Raw genomic sequence first — 18758 nt, 5'->3', positions numbered from 1 at the left:
AGATTTAGGCTGGATGCTGGGGAAAAATTCCTTCCTGGCACAAACTGTGGCTGCCCCTGGATCCCTGGAAGTGTCCAAGGCCAGGCTGGATGGTGCTTTGAACGTCCTGGGATGGTGGAGGGTGGCCCTGACCATGGCAGAGGTGGCACTGGATGAACTTCAATGTCCCTTCCAGCCCAAACCATTCCCAATCCTATGAAAGGCTGGAGTGCAGGTGTCACTCAGACACAGGGAAGGGGCTGAGCTGTGGCAAATGCCAAGCAGCTCTTCCTGTGGGAATCAGGGCCCTCCAAGGCTCTGCCAGCAGGACAGGCCAAGCCCCAGCACTTTGAAATTCGAGGCCAATAAAGGCCATTTGTTGGGGCGATGTTTTCCCCACATGTCGACTGGGGTTTAAAGCTCCAAATTTCACACAGAAACCCGAGGCAGCGACACAGATTGTGACTCAAGCAGGTTTTCCCTGTCAAAACACAGACTCCTGGAACTGGTTTCTGCTTCATGTGGATTCACGTGGACCCTCCCAACACCCCCAGGTCTGTGAGCCGAATCTCAGTGCCCTCCTCTCCCTCTAGCCTCTAAAACCAGCAGCTCGGGGTCCAATCCCAAAGGCAGAGGTGTGGTGGAGGTTACAGCAGTCAGGGAATGTCACAGCACAGGGATGGGGGTGTTCCCTGGGCAATGGGGCAGTGTCACACCAGTTCTGGTAAAGAGTGAGGGCAGGTCTCCAGCACAGCCCCGGTCTGGGGACAGAGCCGGACCCCTGCAAGCACACAAACATTCCAGCCAGGAATGCAGCCCTGGCCTCCAGACAGCTCCCGTGCTCCTGCAGGAACCCTGCAGCCCGCTCCAATTAGCTTTCCTGGAGATCCCATTACTTGCAGCCACAAAGACATTGTTCAGTTTGCTCCCTGAACAGCCGCGGGAGCAGGGATGGCGTATTCCTGCAGGCTGCTCAGCTTTCCTATAAAGCAGCACACACCTGGAGCGGGCTCAGCTGCCGCCCCAGCGCAAGTGCGAAACCCGAGCCGCGGTGTCGCCTTCCACCCCTCCGGACACAGCGGCAAACACGGCACAGGAGCCCCCATCGGAGCTCCCATCGCCTCCCTTCTCCCGCACGGGAATTCCCTTCCCCAGCCCGCTGAAATGTCCTCACTGCCGGCAGCTTTCGTTTGGGAGAAATCCTGTAAAGTTTGCACATTTTTAGGTTGGCACCCCAGTGTCGGCCTTTCCATGGGAAGGAGAACTCATTTCCCAGGGTCTGGCTGTCAGCTTAGAGGTGGTGTTTGGGGTCCTAGCTGCTGGCAGAAATCCTGCAAGTTTGCAGATGTTGGCCACAGCACCCCACTGTCGGCCAGTGTGGGGCTGCAGGTGCCCGGCGGTGCTCCCAGGGCACGGGAAAAGGGGAACACTGCTGCCACTTACCGAGGAGGGGAGTCCAGGAGGCACCTTCCGAACCTTTTTGGGCTGTCCATCTGCGTCAGAGAAGAGAGATCTGAGTTTTCAAGGGGTTAGAGGGAAGGGAAATGAGCTGCAGCAAAAGTCTCTGGGCTTGGAAACTACAGGTACAGACAGGGCTGAGATCCCAAATGTTCCTTGGCTAAGGAAGCAGCAACAATGAAAATGTCTGAGGATGAGTCTCTCTGAATCTTACCTGCTCCCTTTGGGGGCAGGTTTCACACCCATACAGAGATCAGAGGACAGGAAGGGCTTGTTGAGAGAGACTGAGCCCATAAATATAGAAACATTTAATGTTATAACCCTTCATTGGGGCTTTTTTTGGAAACATTTTTAACTTGAAGTGGGTTTGTGGAGAGAGGATGCAGAAAGGGAACACATGCAGGGCTGGGCTACATTTTCATTTGCTTCCTACACAGGGATAGACTTGGGAAAGCTTTACTGCTGCAGGAGGCAGGGATGTGCTTCCCAGGGACAGACTCCAGCCCCTCCCTCCAGTTCCAGCTCTGGAGGGGGACTCAGTGTCCTGGGGGAAGGGGACAGTTCAGGGAGGTGGTGGGGAAACATTCAGAGGTGGCTCCAGGGGAAGCACTGGCTAAATTAAAAGAAAAATTCTATTTTTCATAATTATTATTTTTATAGCAATTTTATATTATTATTTTTATTATTTTCATAATTAAGGAAAGCCCTGGCTGGGGGGTGCAGTGTGCTGACACAGCAACCTGCCAAGCCATCCCTCCATCTGCTGGGATGCACCTCCAGAGCAGAAGTTTATCCCACAGAATGCTAGAGAATCATTTTCCAGGCTGAAGTGGCAGCACCAGAGTAGGTGCCTTTTTCTGAAAAGCACTGAAAAAAATGCACCCATCACTGGGTCACTTCTGGTTTCACTCACTGGGGAAAGCCTGAAATAGCAGCAGGCAAGTGGCTCTGGAGGGTGCAGGGGAACTGTGATGAGAAACGCAAGTTCTGGGGAACTGGAGCTTGTGCTCCCTCTGAAGTTAAACTCACACCTGACCCCACCTTTGGGAGAAGCTTATTCCCAGGTCCATCCAGACATGGGCAAGCCCTGCTTGGGAACAGTGGGGCGGGCAGGGGGAGCTCCTGGAGCAAACATTCCCGAGTCCCAGGCACAGCTCCAGCACCTCCTGCTGCCTCCTGCCAGCCCTGCCTGCTGCAGCTCCAGGGGGCTGCCAGCCACAGGAACAGCCCAGGCTTTGCCAGGAAGGACGAGTGATGTGCAGCGTGGCTGGAGGTGTTTTTACAAGAACCTCAAGCAATTTGCTGCTTTCAGCTAATCTGGCATTTTCCAGAAAGAGGGAAACCTGATTCTGAGCACCCCTTTTTTGAGGTTAGATCTCTCTCTATATATATATGAAAGAGATATTTATATGCATTCCCTCCCCAAAAAAGAGGAAATGCCAAACTCATGCCAGGGCAGACATGTCAACATCAGTCCCTCATTCCCAGCATCAATGTCCTCATTCCCAAAGGAAGATCTGATGAGGGCACCCGGGGGACACGCAGTCACTCACCTATGCTGCTCTCAGCACCTCTCCTGCGAGGATTGTTGGGGTAAGAAAAATACTGAGACCCCCCTTTGCCCCCCGTGGGGGAAAGAGTGCTCGGGCTGGCGATTCCCATCTCGCTGGGCAGGAAACCAGGCTGCAAACAAGGAGAGAGAAAAGCCCTTCCATGGAATTACACTGCAAAACGACTCGCTGGGAGAGAACAGAGCTGCTTTGAGCCACCTTCACACCAATTCAGCTGAGGGGAAAAATAAACACGAGTCAAGGGGCCAGGAGGGAAAGCAAATCCGTAAATATGGGGGTGGAGGTAGGGGAATAGGTGTGGAGGAACAAAAGAGGCTTTCAGCTTGTGCTTTCCTGCTGGACCCCAGCAAGGAACCACTGCAAACCAGGGATGCAAACCAGCAGGTGCCATGGTGGGGGCTATCGTAGTCCCACAGTCACCTTGCAGGTGCCTTGGTAGGACCAGTGTGGTCCCATGCTCACCTCGATGCCCAGGAGGACAGCTTGAGCCCGATGTCACCAGCCCATCTTGTGGCCAGTGCCCTGGAACGGCTCTGCCACTGCTCAGGGTGGTTTTCTCCCGAGTTTTATCAGGGAAAAGCCAAACCCCTCTTTGTAAAGCCAGGAAACTCCTCCCTTTGTTTATCCCGGCTGACCTTGGGCACGCTGGGAAGCAGCAGAGCCAGAGCCCAGGGTGCTCCCTCCTGGGACGGAGCCTCTCCTCCAGCACTGCCCCTCTCACCTCGGGAGGAAGTTCAGAGTATTTACACAGGGCTGCCAAAGGGCCCTCAAGTCCCAAAAGCTCAGCTTTGACCCATCTTCCGAGGGCAACACATGGAAATAAAGGAAGATTTCAGGCTTTTGAGAAACTGGAAAGAAAAACCTTTGCTTTCAAACTCTGTCTCCTCCAGAAAGGGGTCAGGGAGGGAAAGAGGAGCTCGTGTGTTCACAGCTGGTGACATTCCTGCAATCTGTTCCACTGCTCAGGTTTCCTCTGCTCTGGACCCGCTCCGTGCATGGCCAAGGAAAGCACCCGGAGGGATCCCGGGAGCTGCTGCCCTGCTCCTCCTGCAGGCAGGAGACACACTGGGACTTGGAGGCAATGGCCAGAGAAAGGGGTTTTCTTCCCATTTCCTCTCCCTGGGGATGCCCCTGGAGATGGTTCAGGGTTAAACAAAGGGGAAATGCCCTGCCAGCTCCACCCTACCAGAGCAGGGCACTTTTGGCAAGAACTTGATCCCCATCCAGGGCATCTCCACCAGACAATTTTTCATCTTTTCAACAAACAAAACAAAAAGGCAACCCCCCTCACTCCCCCAAACTGGAGCCAGAAGCAACAACTGCTCTGGGGGCCACAGAGGCTCCACTGGCCTCCCCCAACCCCCCACAAGGGGGTTTTGTCTCCTCTCCACATCAAGTGGGATTTGCCACCCGATCCCCAGCCCTGTGCCCGCCTCTCCCGGGGCCTCTCCCGGCCATTTGCCCCCCCATTTGTGTTACCTTATATTCCCCCTCCTCCACGAAAGCCCAGCAAAACCATCACATCCAAAAGCAACACTTGGCACCAGGCCCACTTTTCTTTGAGCAGCTTCAGTGGTAAATGAAATCCACTCTGGCACAGCCAGCACAGCTGCTCCAGCAAAGGAAACATCCTCACTTCAGAGAGGAGGAAATTATGACAAATTTGTGTAAAATTAAAACATGTAATATGTGTGTGTGTACATGGATAAAATAAAAGCTGTCCGGCCAAAAGCTCCTCCCTTGGCTCCGGTGCTGGGACTGCTCCCCAGGGCCACGCTGGGCACTGAGGGGGCATTGGAGCCACACATCAAAGGGAGGTGCTCATTCCTTCCCAAAAAACTATTTCTGGATGCTGCTGGCAGCAGGGGAGGTTATCTCAGGGCTGCTCCACTGTGTGCCAGGCTCGGCTTGACGCCTGTGGTATTCCCCACAGGAAGCAAAGCTGTTGCCCCAGCAGAGCCCCGGGGTTCACATGGGGTGACCCAACAGGGCTGGGCTGTGTCTGCAAGAGGTGGCTCTGGTATGCTGGGTCCCTGCCAGGATTGTGGAGATCATGGAGTCCCAGAAGGATTTGGGTTGGGAGGGACCTCAAAGCCCACCCAGTGCCACCCCTGCCATGGCAGGGACACCTTCCACTGTCCCAGGCTGCTCCAAGCCCTGCCCAGCCTGGCCTTGGGCACTGCCAGGGATCCAGGGTGGGCACCCTGTGCCAGGGCCTGCCCACCCTCACAGGGAACAATTCCTGCCCAATCTCCCATCCAGCCCTGCCCTCTGGCAGTGGGAGCCATTCCCTGTGTCCTGTCCCTCCAGGCCTTGTCCCCAGTCCCTCTCCAGCTCTCCTGGAGCCCCTTCAGGCCCTGCCAGGGGCTCTGAGCTCTCCCTGGAGCTTCTCCTCCCCAGCTCTCCCAGCCTGGCTCCAGAGCAGAGAGGCTCCAGCAGCTCCACGTCCTGATGCTGCCCCAGGGCTGGACAGAGATCTCCTGCTGCAGGTCCTGCATCAACAGCCCCACCATAAAATCAAAGCTCCACCTGATAGTCACTCAAATGATGCTGCAGCAGCACAGGAACCACCTCAGAGACCCTCCCCAAACTGGGACACTGGCCAGGGAGCTGGGAGATACTGCTGCAGAGGGAGAGGGAAAGGCCAGGGCAGGCAGTGGAGGGGGAAGGAGCCTCCTGGAACGTTCCCCTGCCCACAGCCAGCCTGGCACAGGGAAAGGTGTTGCTTGGATCTGACTCCCTGGAACTCCCCAGCAAGGCAGCATGGCTGGGTCAGGGCTGCTCAAATACAAACCAGGAGTAAAAATAACTAAACGAGTGAGGCTGAAGAAGATTGGGAAAGAAGTGAGAAGCTTCTACAACCAACAATTTCTACCCTCTGACAACTCTTCTGAGCCAGCAGCACACCCCAACACTCCACAGTGGTTTTGGAGCAAAGCAGAGGCTTCCCAGGACCCCTGAATGGAGCTGAGATGTAAATCCAGGCTGGTTTTCATTACCAGACTCTCACTCTCAGGAGCCAGTAAATGAAGCAGAAAATCTCACTGCATTTTATCATTACCTGGTTTAGTCCTGGCATCCCTGTGTCTCTTCCAAACGTGGAGTATGAGGCTCTTTCACTGCTCTTCCCTGCAGAAGGAGAAAAGAAAAGACAAGGTTTGGGGTAAGAGGGAAATGTTTTTTTTTTTTTTTTTTTGCCCCCAGGCACCTGGATCCTGCCAAGGGACAAATTCTGTTGCCATGAGGCAGGCTCACCCTGCCCTGCCATGAAGGGACAACCTGAAAAGCTTGTGCTGAAGCAGGAGCTGCTTGAGCAGGTCCAAAATCACTAAATGGGAGCTGCAGCAGCACAGGGAAGTGCTGGTGGCCATGGAAACTGGCAGTGCCAGCCTGAGCCAAAAGCTCCCTGCAGACACCGAGACCCGGCCAGCCCAAAACCTGCAGCTCCTCACAGCCAGCTGGGATCTGTGTGGGCACAGCCCTGTGCCAGCAGTGTCCCTGTGAAGCTACAGATTCCCAGAAGGATTTGGTTTGGAAAGGACCATAAAGCCCATCCAGTGCCACCCCTGCCATGGCAGGGACCTTCCATTATCCCAGGGTGCTCCAAGCCCTGTCCAGCCTGACCTTGGGCACTGCCAGGGATCCAGGGAACAATTCCTGCCCAATCTCCCATCCAGCCCTGCCCTCTGGCAGTGGGAGCCATTCCTCCTTGTCACAGCACTCAGCATCAATGAGGGCTTCTCTCACAACCACCTCACCACGCACACATGCAGCTGAAAATAAAGTTTTGAAGGGCCAAAAATAAAAAGGAGCCCAGATACCTGCTGGGATGTTCCCTCTCCAAAACATCCTGGCACTCTCCTGCCTCATGGTCCCTGCCCCAGCCAGCAGCACCCAGGGGTGCCAGGACAGCAAAGACACAAGGAAGGCAGGAAGGGAATGGTTCTGTGCTGTGTTGCAGCAGCTGGAGGCACAACAGTGTCCTTTGGGATTCTCTCCATCCCTCTAAAGCAAAACCTGACACTTCTAGTGGGGAACAGGCACTCCACCAGCCCCCACCCCCACACCCGTCCTGAAAAGGGGATCACAGATCACATCCTGCCTCTGGCTGGCTTAGTGAGCAAAATTGGGAGGGGCAGGATTTTGCCAATCTCCTTAGCCTAAAGCCAGCCCCGAGGCCACTGAGATGCAGGTTAATGCACTGGGGCAATGCTGGGGCTGGCAGGACCCTCCCCACACCACTGAGAGGTTTTGGGGAGCAGATGAAGAGGGGAGGGGAAGCAAAAGGCCTCAAACCATCCCCTCTGAAGCACAGGGCCCAGAAAATGCCAGAGTGGGTTGGGTTGAAAGGGATCTTAAAGCTCATCTCATTCCACCCCTGCCATGGCAGGGACACCTCCCACTGTCCCAGGCTGCTCCAAGCCCCATCCAGCCTGGCCTTGGACACTTCCAGGGATCCAGGGGCAGCCACAGCTGCTCTGGGCATCCTGTGACAGATGGGAAGAGAGAAGAGGCTGCTCATTTTGCACCCTTACCATGGAGGTCTTGTACTCAACCCAAAAACTTTAGAGTGGATTCTCCCACCACGACCCCCAGGCCCCAGACCCCCATTCCTGCAGCCTCCCCCTCTCCCTCCATCCAGTGACAGCCGGGCCTGGGTGCTGCTGCCATTTCCTTTCAGAGGCTTAAACGTTAAGTAAACAAAGGTCAAAATGTCAGAGGATGGATCTCCTAAATGACCTAATTTCTAAAAGAGCTTAAGAGCTCGATCCACTGCAGCACCAGCCACGGGCACAAAGGACACAGCAGGTTGTGGCATCAGGCAGGTTCTGATTACTCCTAAAGCAGAGGAACAGCAGGGTAATGCCAGGGGGGTGGGCTGGACAGCAGCAGCCAGGTCTCCCATCTGATAACACATTGCTGCTTCCATGTGTGACTGCAGTGGGGAATCATGGAATCACAGACTGGTTTGGGTCCAAGGGACCCTAAAGCTCACCCAGTTCCACCCCGGGTACCTTCACTGTGCCAGGGTGCTCCAAACCCCATCCAGCAGCCTCTGCCATTACCAGAGAACTTGAGCTGATCCAGGGGGCTCCTGGACATGTGTGGGAAGGTGAAGGGACACTGGGCAATCCCCAGCCATGTGAAGTTTAAAAGGGCAAGAGTCAGATCCTGCCCTGGGATGGGGCAGCCCTGGATGCAGGGACACACTGGGAATGAGAGGCTGGAGAGCAGCACCGTGGGAAGGGACCTGGGGGTCCTGGTCAGTGGCAAGTTGGATCTGAGTCACCGCTGGGTCCTGGCAGCCCAAAGGGCCGCCCTGTCCTGGGGGCAGCAGGCCAGGGAGGGATTGTCCCACTCTGCTCTGCCCTGGGGCAGCCTCAGCTCCAGTGCTGGGGGCACTTCGGGCACCACAAGGTCAGAAGGATCCAAAGCTGTTGGAGAGTGTCCCAAGGAGGGACACGGAGCTGGGGAAGGTCTGAGGAGCGGCTGAGGGCACTTGGCTGGTTCAGCTGGAGCACAGGAGATGAGGGGAGGCTCCTCAGGGGCTGCAGCTCCTCCCGAGGGGAGGCAGAGGGGCAGGGGCTGAGCTCTGCTCTGGGACAGCTCCTGGAGCCCAGCAAGGGCTGGAGCTGTGCCAGGCCTTGGCATGGAGCTCAGGGAAAGGTTCTTCCCCCCGAGGGTGCTGGCACTGCCCAGGCTCCCCAGGGAATGGTCCCGGCCCCGAGGCTGCCAGAGCTGCAGGAGCGTTTGGACAGCGCTCTCAGGGCTGCTCGGGGTGGGGCTGTTGGGGGGTCTGGGCAGGGACAGGGGCTGGGCTGATGATCCCTGAGGGTCCCTCCCAGCTCAGGATATTCTGGGATTCTATGAACCCAGTGCCAGCTCTGCACTGCTCCAAACCTTCTCTGGATGTCTCTCATTCTTCACTCAGCTGCAGCCTTGGGTCTGTGGGTGTCCCACGGGATGGGGGACATTAGGAAAGAGAGGGCAGCCCTGGCCAGCCCCAGCTCCTGCACCCTCCATCATCACATAACAAGGGAAAAAAACAGTAAAAAACTCAGCAGAAAAGATTTTACATTTAACCGTTTATGAAAAGAAGGCAGAAGAAAGAACGGGAAAGTTTTCTGCATTGGAATGTACCTAAACCTGCTGGAATTCCAAAGGTGCACAAACTGGGCAAGGAAAGGCTGACCTTGCCAGCAGAAGGAGCTGTTTCTGTGGGCATGCAGATGGCACAGGTGGCAAGCCCAGACCAACCCTGTCACCCCTTGGCTGCCACAGCCCAGGGCACCAACCAGGAAAGGTGGAAAAGCCCCAGGAAGGAGACAAGGACCAGGATGGAGACGAGTCTCAGTAACTTGGGAAAAACCCACCAGGAATTGTCCCAAACCCCATCTTGGTCCCAACAGAATTACTGAAATCCTGCAGATGGACATGGGAGGAAGAGGAGGAGACAGGGGGAATAAATCACTCAAAAAGGAAAGGGGTTTCCTTTGGAAAGAGGTGAAGCACAGCGGAGGCACCTCGAGTCAGTGCAGCCAGACACTGGCTGAGAGCATTCAGCATTTCCAGATCTTTCTGGCATCCCCCTCCTGCTTTTCCCCCTGCCAGCTCCTTCTTCTGCCCCTCATCTGCCTCCAGCCCTGCCTAAGGAGCCTTTCCCAGCCTCTCTGCACTCCCAGCATGTTCCCTCTTGCAGGATCTGGCTGTGTGGGGCTCTGGGAAGCCTCCCCCAGCCCTGCCTTCACCCAGGGCTTTTCCAGAAGAACCCCCCCCGCCATTTGTGCCACTCCTCCCAAGTGCACATCTGCTTCTGAGCTTGGAGATGAGGTAGAAAAATAGAAACTGCTCTTCCCAGAGGTTCTCACCCACTCTGGCAGTGTCAGGGATTGGCTTTGGCACCCTGGATCATGGCAGCACCTCACCTCCACTGGAGCAAACTGCTTTTACATAAACTCATGGGTTTGCCATTTCACAGACCACAGAATAGCCTGAGCTGGAAGGGATCCACAGGGATCACTGAAGTCCAACTCCTGGGTCTGCACTTGACAGCCCAAGAAAAAATATTTAAAATGCTGCCTACAAGTTTTTCCAGCACCCACTGGCAGAACCAGTGCCCCCACATCACCCCAGCCCCAGCACAGCTACCACCCACCATGCACCTCCCCCAGCCCCACGCTGCTAATTCCATTAGAATTCCATTAGAATTCTGGCCTGGGGGAAAAAGGGAGGCAAAACACAGCCAGGGATTAAAAACGAAGAAGAAAAAAAGAAGTTAAAAAAACAGGAGCAGCAACAACCCCCTGATTAAACCCATTGTCCAGGAAGACCCTGATCTACAGGCACTGACAATACCCACCCGATTAGGAACACTGCTCTGAAAGGCAGCTAATTACTAGAAATAATTACTAGAAAAAAATCTGTTATGGCTTATCAGTTTCCTCGCTGTTTAACCACCCCACTCCCCACCTGTCCCTGCTGAAGATGAATGGTAAATTGTGAAATTGGTGACTTAGAAAAGCCCTCCTCACCCTCCTCATCCTCTGGGATGAGCTGAGCTGGCGTGTCACTGTGTGGTGTCCTGGCACCGACCTGGGACAGCTCAGAACTCCCCAGGAGGTTCCCTGTCCTCCAGCAGCAGCACCAAACGCTCAAAGCTGGAAAACCTGGAGGAGGGAGCAATGGAGGGCTCCCCTCATCTCCTGTGCTCCAGCTGAACCAGCCAAGTGCCCTCAGCCGCTCCTCAGACCTTCCCCAGCTCCGTGTCCCTCCTTGGGACACTTCCTAATTTATTTTCTTATTCTTTTGACCAGTTTAGGTGGTTCCATCCAGTGCAACACAGCCCAGAGGTCCCTGCCCAGTCTGTCCTGCAGAAGCTCTGATTTTCCCCATCACCTGTGGAGCTGAAGCTGTGGCTGAGGGAAGTAATTGAAGATTCCCCCAACACTGTGCCTTTAGTGAGAACAGGAGTGGCATCACCCACAGCCCTGTGGCAGCCTGGATGAGGGGAGCATCTCCCCTGTGTCAGTGCAGCCCCTCTCAGCTCTGTGCTGAAGGCACCTCCTAAAGCCAAGCTCCTCGTGCCCCACGTTCATCCAAAGAACATGAATGACAGAAATCACTGATTTTCCTTTCAAACTGCTTTTGGATCAGGTGTGCACCCTGTGATCCACAAGGTCACCACGCCGGGACTGGCTGGACTGGGGTGAGGAGCAGTGACCGTCCCTCCCTGGGGCCACTGCAGGGAAGAACAGGGATTAAATCAGAGCTTTGTACTCCCCCAGCTCCACCCCAGAGCTGAGCAGCCCCTTCCTCACTGCCCCTGGGAGGGGACTCAGGCAGGGGAGGAGGGCTTGGGCTGGGGTGACACCAAAGGGCCCAACCAGGACAGGAACAAAGGGCAGGGACACAGCCTGCAGGGGTTTCAGGGATGTGCTGGCAATGTCTTGCTCCCCTCCAACTCAGACCTGCTTTCCTTCTCTCCTGGGGCAGATCCCTCCAGCCCTGCCTTTCCCACCGAGTTGCTGCTGGTGGAGTTTGTGACACCAGCTCCCAGCACAGAGCAGAAATCTGGATGGGCACATTCCACTGCTCCCTTACCCAAAGGGCCACTCTACCCTGCAGATTCCCAGTTTCTCTCCTCGCTCCCTGCTCCTGTCAGATCAGGAGGGTGCAGGAGGGTGAGGACAGGCTGCATCTGGGATCCCCCTCAGGATCTCCTGGGCCCCAAATTGCCACCAGCCTGCAGGGACAGGGGAAGGCTCCACCCTGGAAGGGATGTGGTCACTGCTCCAAAGCTCAGGCTGGCAGGAGCTCCTCAGCCCACCAAAGACTGGTCAGAGCACAGCCTCCTTTTCCATGTGGAAAATTGAAGAAAAAAAATCACCATTTGCTCAATTTCTCCAACAAGTGCTGCCTGCTGTAGTGTCAAGGTGCTCCCTGCCCCTAAAACCCTCCCTTGGAGGACAGGGGGCTGTAGCCTGGCCCTGGGACATGCACAGACTGCAGGGACACAGAATCCAAAGGATGGGGGTCCCAGGAGGAGCCATCACCACCCTGACTGCTCAGAGCACCAGCGCTGACTTTGGGGGGCCCTTTCAGCTCAGCCTCCCTCTCTACTGGCCCAACCCACCACTGCCAACAGAGAACATCCAGGCTGCTCCCAAAATGGTTCTTCCCACAGTTCCTGATCCTCCTTGAATAAATAGAGGTTGAGTAGTAAAGATATAAAAATTCTAATCTTGGAAAAGGGCTTAGATGTTTCACACACCTTTCATCAATCAACAGCCACAACATGTTCACCCTCATCTGCTCCCTCCACCTCCTCAGATTTTGAAATTCCCTGGTCCCACTCAACCACCTCATTAACATGAACTTCCCACCCTGAGGGGCACCTTGCTGGCAACCAGGGCCTGGCAGAGACAGAGGGACACATTTCCAAAACTCCACTTTCCCTCCCATTTTTCCTCTGCTTTTACAGAAGCATTATTTTATTTTCCTGACTGTCCTCTCATTTATCCATTTGAGTTTTGCCACTCTAAGTTTTCAGAAGCAGCTTGGAAAAGAGAAGGAGAAAATCCCACTCCTGCTCTTCCCCATGTCCTTACTTCCCAGCACATGAGCAAAGAGATTTACATGGGATATTGGGCAGGAATTGTTCCCTGGCAGGGTGGGCAGGCCCTGGCACAGGGTGCCCACCCTGGATCCCTGGCAGTGCCCAAGGCCAGGCTGGGCAGGGCTTGGAGCAGCCTGGGACAGTGGGAGGTGTCCCTGCCATGGCAGGGGTGGTACTGGATGGGCTTTGAGGTCTCTTCCCACCCAAAGCACTCCATAATTCTTTGATTCTACAATGAAAAGTCAGTTATGTATTTTGGAACCTGCTCCCAGAATCGATAATTTTTACTTTAACCACGTTCAATTGTAGAAACAAAAGGGAGCTGGAAATGCAAGGAACCCTTCTGCTCTGCCTGTTCCCTAATTCAGTGGTGGAGCTCCTGGTGCTGTCCTGACCACCCTGGGGAGATGCAGCCAGAGTGTGGCCACAGGGCCAGTGCTCCCCCTCGGCCCCAGAGCCAGGGACATCACCCAATCCTGGGGAGCAGTGGGGCTGCCAGGGAGCCCCGGCTTGGGGAGGCAGCCAAAGGCATCTTACCCACACACATCAAAGGACAAACCTCCGTATTCCTCCCCGGGCAGCTCCTTCTCAGCTGGAAACTCTCAAGGCTGCCTTGGCCCCAGGTGTGGGATGGGCTGGGATGGGTCCCCCCACGCACATCCCCCCCAAGCCCTGCTGAGCTGCATCAAGGCTCCCCTGTCCTACCCAAAACCTTCTCTGTGCTCCACTTACATCCTCCTGGGGCAGGGAGGGAGAAGGAAGATCCTCCCTTGCAGAGGGACAGAGGGAGCTGCTCGGAAAGGCTGCTCCCCCTGCACAGATCCCCAGGGGACACCCAAATGAGTTTCCCAAAGGGGAAAGGGGGAAGCAGAGCTTACAGTGAGCCCCAAGCCCTGACCCAGGCCAGGAGGGGCCAATGTGTAGCCAGCATGACCCTGCTCTGCTCTTCCCCTTTGCCACCACATCCACAGGGGGGATTTTGTGTTGGGGGGATTTTCTGCTTCAAACACGATTCCCTTTTCTTACTCCTCCCTTCCAACCACCAGCAAGCCCTGCCCTGGCCTCGCTCCTTCCCCATGTGCTGGAGTGTTTTAACCAGCCCTGCGTGGGCAAAGATGGGGAGGACTAACCCCAATTCCTGACCTAATGCCATTAGAGCTCTCTAAGCCCTCCAGGAGGGATATTTTCTGCTCTTAATCTCTCCTCCCACCCCTGAGCTGGGAGAGGTGACTGAGTGAATGGTCACACACACCTGGTCATGGGGGATCGCTGTCCCTGCGAGCTCCTCACGCTGCCTGCCTGGAGCTGGGGATGGAGGGGCCAGACAAGGCTGCTGGAGCCTGGCAGGATTCGGGAAGAGGCCCCTCCAAACCCCACTGCAGCAAAGGCAGCACCCCCAGCTCTCTGGGAAGTGACACAGCCACCAGCACATCACAGCCACACAGTGGGATCAGCTGGTGCCACCACCCCACTCAAGCAGGGCCATCCCAAGTCCTTAATAAATCCTTAACAATAAGCATTTCTCCCATCCTAATTCCCAGCTCCCAGGAGCACACTCAGCCATTCCTGGGGGGCATCGACCTGGAGCGGGCACCCCTGCCTCAGGGAAACATAACCACACACATAAAACAGCTGGCACAGCTGGAACCCTCTGGGTACCACCTCCCTGGACAACCTGGGAACACCTGGAGCAGGTCCAGCACAGGGAACAGCACTCCCCCAGCACTCCCCCTGTGCTGGGGACCTCCAGGCAGCTGCAGGCACTCACCCACGAGTCCAGCTCCCAGGAAGGGTGACGAGGAGATGCTGTTGTGGGATGGCAGCTCCCGGTGCTCGCCGTAGTGGGGGCCTTCGCCATAGCTCTGCTGGGACAACAGGGGACGGTCACACACAGCGTGGGGACAAAACACGAGGCTGCCGGGGCCCAGCCTCCCCCGGGAAGGGGCAAAGCCAAAGGCTCCTTGTGAAAAGGGCGTGGAAATGGTTTTATCCTCATGCCATGGAGAGCTGGGCAGTGCAGAGGCTGTGGCATTGGGAAGGAACCTGGCAGATGGGGATGTGGCAAGAGGGGACATGGAACCATGCTTTGTCACATGCTGGCAGCTCTTTGGCACCACCAGCTAAGAGCCAGGCAGCCCATCCCTGAACCAGGGGGGTGAAGGAGCAAGAAAAAGGCTGGGTAAATATAAATGTATATTTTTAGATATATTTATATAAATATATAAATTCTAAATATACAAGTGAGAGTTGACATCACAGCCCCAGCTCTGCTGCTGATGGGAGAGGAGGGAAAGTGCCATTGCAAAAACAAATCGCACAAACCCATTAAAACAAAAATTACACCATTTCCATGGAGTTTGTGGCATTTCTCTCTTCCCATTCTCAGGCCCCAGTCATGAGTGTTGCAGCAGCCTCAACTCCTTTCCTGCAAAACCCTTCCCAAGTTCTCCATCCCCACCAAGGGTGCCATGGCCAGACAATGTGGTGGATTGCAGGGATACCCTCCTCAGGTTCCCAAAGTCTTGTGGGATGGAAGCTTTGCCAGCAGATGAGATCCCTCAACCCACTCAGATCCCTCGACCCACCCATCTGTGTCTCCTCTGGGGACCTGTCCCACCCCCTGGGTCCCCTCTCCCCACACCAACACCGGGTGCAGGGAGGGAAATGCCTGAGCAGATCTGGGAGAGGGTTTTGGAGGAGAAACCTCAAGGCAGCAAAGCCCGGGGAGATGGGGATGGGGGAAACCCTAGAGTTCACAGAACCCATGTCCAAAATGGGGCAAGAAAAGCTGTTCTAGGGTTAGAGCCAAGGCTCTGAAAGGCCTGGGAAAGACCCCGTTTGTTTTGGTTGGAGCTTGGTGTTTGTGCTTTGTCCTTACCCTTCCTTGGTCAAACGTGGAGCTGTTTTGATCTGCCGTTCCCCAGGAACCTGATCCCGGCCTTTCATCCAAGCCTACCGAAAAACAGGAAGAACAAAGGTTACTCTTTGCTTTATCAGCAAAGCCTCAAAGGTGTTCTCGTAAAATTAACTCTTCCTTCTACAAACAAAACAATATTTTCATTAATAAACCACTTCCACTTGGCATGACCGAGCCTCCCCTCTGCCTCCTCACCTTCCCATTCCCACTGGGAGTCATTCCACAAACTTCAAAGCAAATCCTACCACAGCCTGGAAATGGTTCAAAACATGGGACAGTGGGAAGAGGAGAAACAAGTATTTTAACTCCTTTATTCCAGAGAGCACCCACGAATCTCCTTCCCCCGGAGAGTGGCAGTGAAAGGGACTGAACTGTAAATCAAAACCACATTGCATCCATCTGGATGCTCCAGCAGGACTTGAATTTTGCCCATGGTGGTGCAAGATCATGGGCCACACTCTATTCAAATTGGGCAGAGTGAAAGAGTGCCCAGAGGTGAAATCCTCAGGTGGGAGTTGCTGGGGGTCCAACATTACAGAGTCACCTGTTCAGGGGTGCTCTTTCAGCCCCCCAAGGGTCCCCTGAGGAAGTGGGGCCATCAGTGCACACCCCCAGCATTCTCAGCTTTAGCCCTCCCAAGAATATCCTCAGCAAAAAGGGATCCAGCCCAAGGAGCAGAGGAGCAGGCAGAAGGTTTTGCAATGTTTCTGCACAGGCTGAGGTGGGAGATCGGCTCCTTTCATCCCCTGCCAAGTCCACACGGGCGGCACCTCCTGGGCTGCACCCAGGGGAGCCGGAGAACCATGGGATGGTTTGGGCTGGAAGGGACTCAGCTCATCCCACCCCTGCCATGGCAGGGACACCTTCCAGGGACTATCCCAGGCTGCTCCAAGCCCTGTCCAGCCTGGCCTTGGGCACTGCCAGGGATCCAGGGTGGGCACCCTGTGCCAGGGCCTGCCCACCCTGCCAGGAACAATTCCTGCCCAATCTCCCATCCAGCCCTGCCCTCTGGCAGTGGGAGCCATTCCCTGTGTCCTGTCCCTCCAGGCCTTGTCCCCAGTCCCTCTCCAGCTCTCCTGGAGCCCCTTCAGTGAGCTGGGAATGTCCACCATGACAGAAAAACCCACATTTCCAGCTGATACCACGACCACACAGAAGGAACCTTCCCTGGAAAACAGCCCCGACCTGACTCAGCTGCAGGATCTCACTGTGCTGCTCCATCTCCTGCTCCAGTGGGTGACAGTGGGGGCTGGGGAGCAGCACTTGGTGTTCTAAGGGGGCAAATCCAGGATCTGAGAGGGGCTGGGCAGGGTGGGGGCATCCATCATCTTCTGAGGTGCTGCACAAACCCTGTGACTCTGCTGGGCTGGACAGAAGAAATCGCAGAGCTGCAGAAGGCTGACAGTGAGGGTGGCAGCAGCCACGGACACTTTCCAACCCATGCACAGCTCCTGTCCCCACCAGGGGTCACGGCCACACTGGGGTGACACCAGACTCTCCCAGCAGCATCACCCTGTGGCAGCACCAGGGTCCCGTGGCTCTCTGGGGACTCATCCTGTGCTGGTTCTTCCAATGGGGATGGCACCACCAGGTGCCTCAGGATGCCCTTTTGGGAGCAGGGAGCTGAGTGGCAGCAAGGACATGGGGGCAGGGGGTCAGGGCTCACTCCCACTTTGCTTGGCAAAGCTGATTATTATGGCAAACATGCCTCAGATTTGTCTCCTCCGCTCCCCTCACTGTTCATTTAACCAGAAACTTCTTTCAAATTACATCCTTCTATTTCTGTGCCTTTGTGTTAATCATTTCCCCGGAGAATTGGTGTTTAATTGCTGTCTAATTTGCATAATTATGCATATTAATCTCCACACCTAATGAATATTCATAATTCTCATTTAGATTTTGTTTTCTAATCAAAAATTTCCAATGTGATTACTGTGCAGAGCAGGGATAAGCCTCTAATAATACCTTGGATACTAGGGAGAATTACTGCCAATTCTCCCACCTCCTACTTCCTAGAATAAACTTTTGCTTTGCTAATGTGTTTTTCCAAAGCAATTCATCTGCAATCCCTGCAAACCCTGGCGAGGCAGGAGGCAGAAACGCTCCTTTGAGTCATTTTGCTGTCATGGGTGGTTTTAAAGCTCCCCAAGGGTTGGGGAGAAGATGTGAGCAGGATCAGCAGCCTTGGACGTGGTTGGAAAAGCGATCCCTTCAGGCTGGAAGGACAGGGACTGCAGCACCACAGTCCCCATGAGGAACCCTAGAGGCAGAGGGGAAGCCAAGGCCACCCTCACACCCATTCCTGCCCCACACAGGATGGGCTTTGGGGGCCTGGGTCACCCTGGATCACCCTGGGTCACCCTGGATCACCCTGACCTCTCCCAGAGCCCTCGGTCCTGCCACCACCCCACCAACAGCACAGCAGCATTCCCAGGCCAGAACATGCCTGGAGAGAATGATCAGGGGCCTCTGGAGGGAGATGGGGTGCCTGGAAGACCAGGGAAATTTTCCTTGGTTGTTGAGTCTTCCTCCCTTGAATGTCCCTTCAGATATTCAAGAACCTTCAGATATTCCCTTGAGTGATGCTAAAACAGTCTGGACACAATCCTGTGCCCTGTGACATTGTCCCAATGAGCCCCTGTGGTCCTTCCAACCTCCCCCATTCTGGGATTGTGTGCCAAAATTCCTGAAAAATAAAAGTAAACCCTTGTCACTCTCGCCAAGGAAGGAAGGAGAGGAGACAGTGAGTGGCACAGGGGGCAAAGGCTGGGTTTTTTTTTTCAGGAAGAAAAAAGGAGGGGAAGCCCTGGCACAGGGTGCCCAGAGCAGCTGTGGCTGCCCCATGATCCCTGGAAATGCCCAAGACCAGGCTGGACAGGGCTTGGAGCAGCCTGGGACAGTGGGAGCTGTCCCTGCCATGGCAGGGGTGGCACTGGGTGGGATTTAAGGTCCCTCCCAACCAAACTGGTCTGGGATTCTGGGATTCAATAACTCTCAAAGAAACCCAAAATGTTTCTTGTACCCTCCAGATAGTTCCAATGGCTGCCAAGGTGAAGTGAGGTTCCACTCTCCCACCAAAGCAGCAAAGGGCTTCCCAAGGTTCTGGAAGCACCTCTGAAGGTGTCCATGCCAGCTCTGTCTGATGTCTCCTGGAAAATAAAGTCTTGCACCTTCCCCAGACTGCAGCAAAGTGCCAGCAAAAAATCTCCCTATTTTC

The 18758-nt window shown here is 55.1% G+C and overlaps 1 protein-coding gene across 14 annotated transcripts in view; it reads right to left on the bottom strand.

Moving 5' to 3' along the window:
* Window positions 1–18758, bottom strand: part of TCF3 (transcription factor 3) — an 81922-nt gene that overhangs the window by 23802 nt on the left and 39362 nt on the right. For 9 of the 14 annotated variants that reach the window (XM_041711008.2, XM_041711009.2, XM_030257100.4 and 6 more), the window contains 5 exons: window positions 15503–15576; window positions 14393–14489; window positions 6070–6137; window positions 2991–3120; window positions 1423–1472 (listed from right to left, as the gene is read on the bottom strand). In XM_041711008.2, coding sequence (XP_041566942.1) covers window positions 1423–1472; window positions 2991–3120; window positions 6070–6137; window positions 14393–14489; window positions 15503–15576 — 419 coding nt within the window. The remainder of the gene's footprint in view (window positions 1–1422; window positions 1473–2990; window positions 3121–6069; window positions 6138–14392; window positions 14490–15502; window positions 15577–18758) is intronic. The other 5 variants (XM_030257101.4, XM_030257107.4, XM_030257108.4 and 2 more) reach the window with 1 other exon arrangement.

Source organism: Taeniopygia guttata, chromosome 28 (assembly GCF_048771995.1).
Source record: "Taeniopygia guttata chromosome 28, bTaeGut7.mat, whole genome shotgun sequence".
In the NCBI taxonomy this organism is placed as follows: Eukaryota; Metazoa; Chordata; class Aves; order Passeriformes; family Estrildidae; genus Taeniopygia; species Taeniopygia guttata.
Note: the sequence above shows the minus strand (reverse complement) of the source record. Positions and strands in the feature narration are given on the sequence as shown.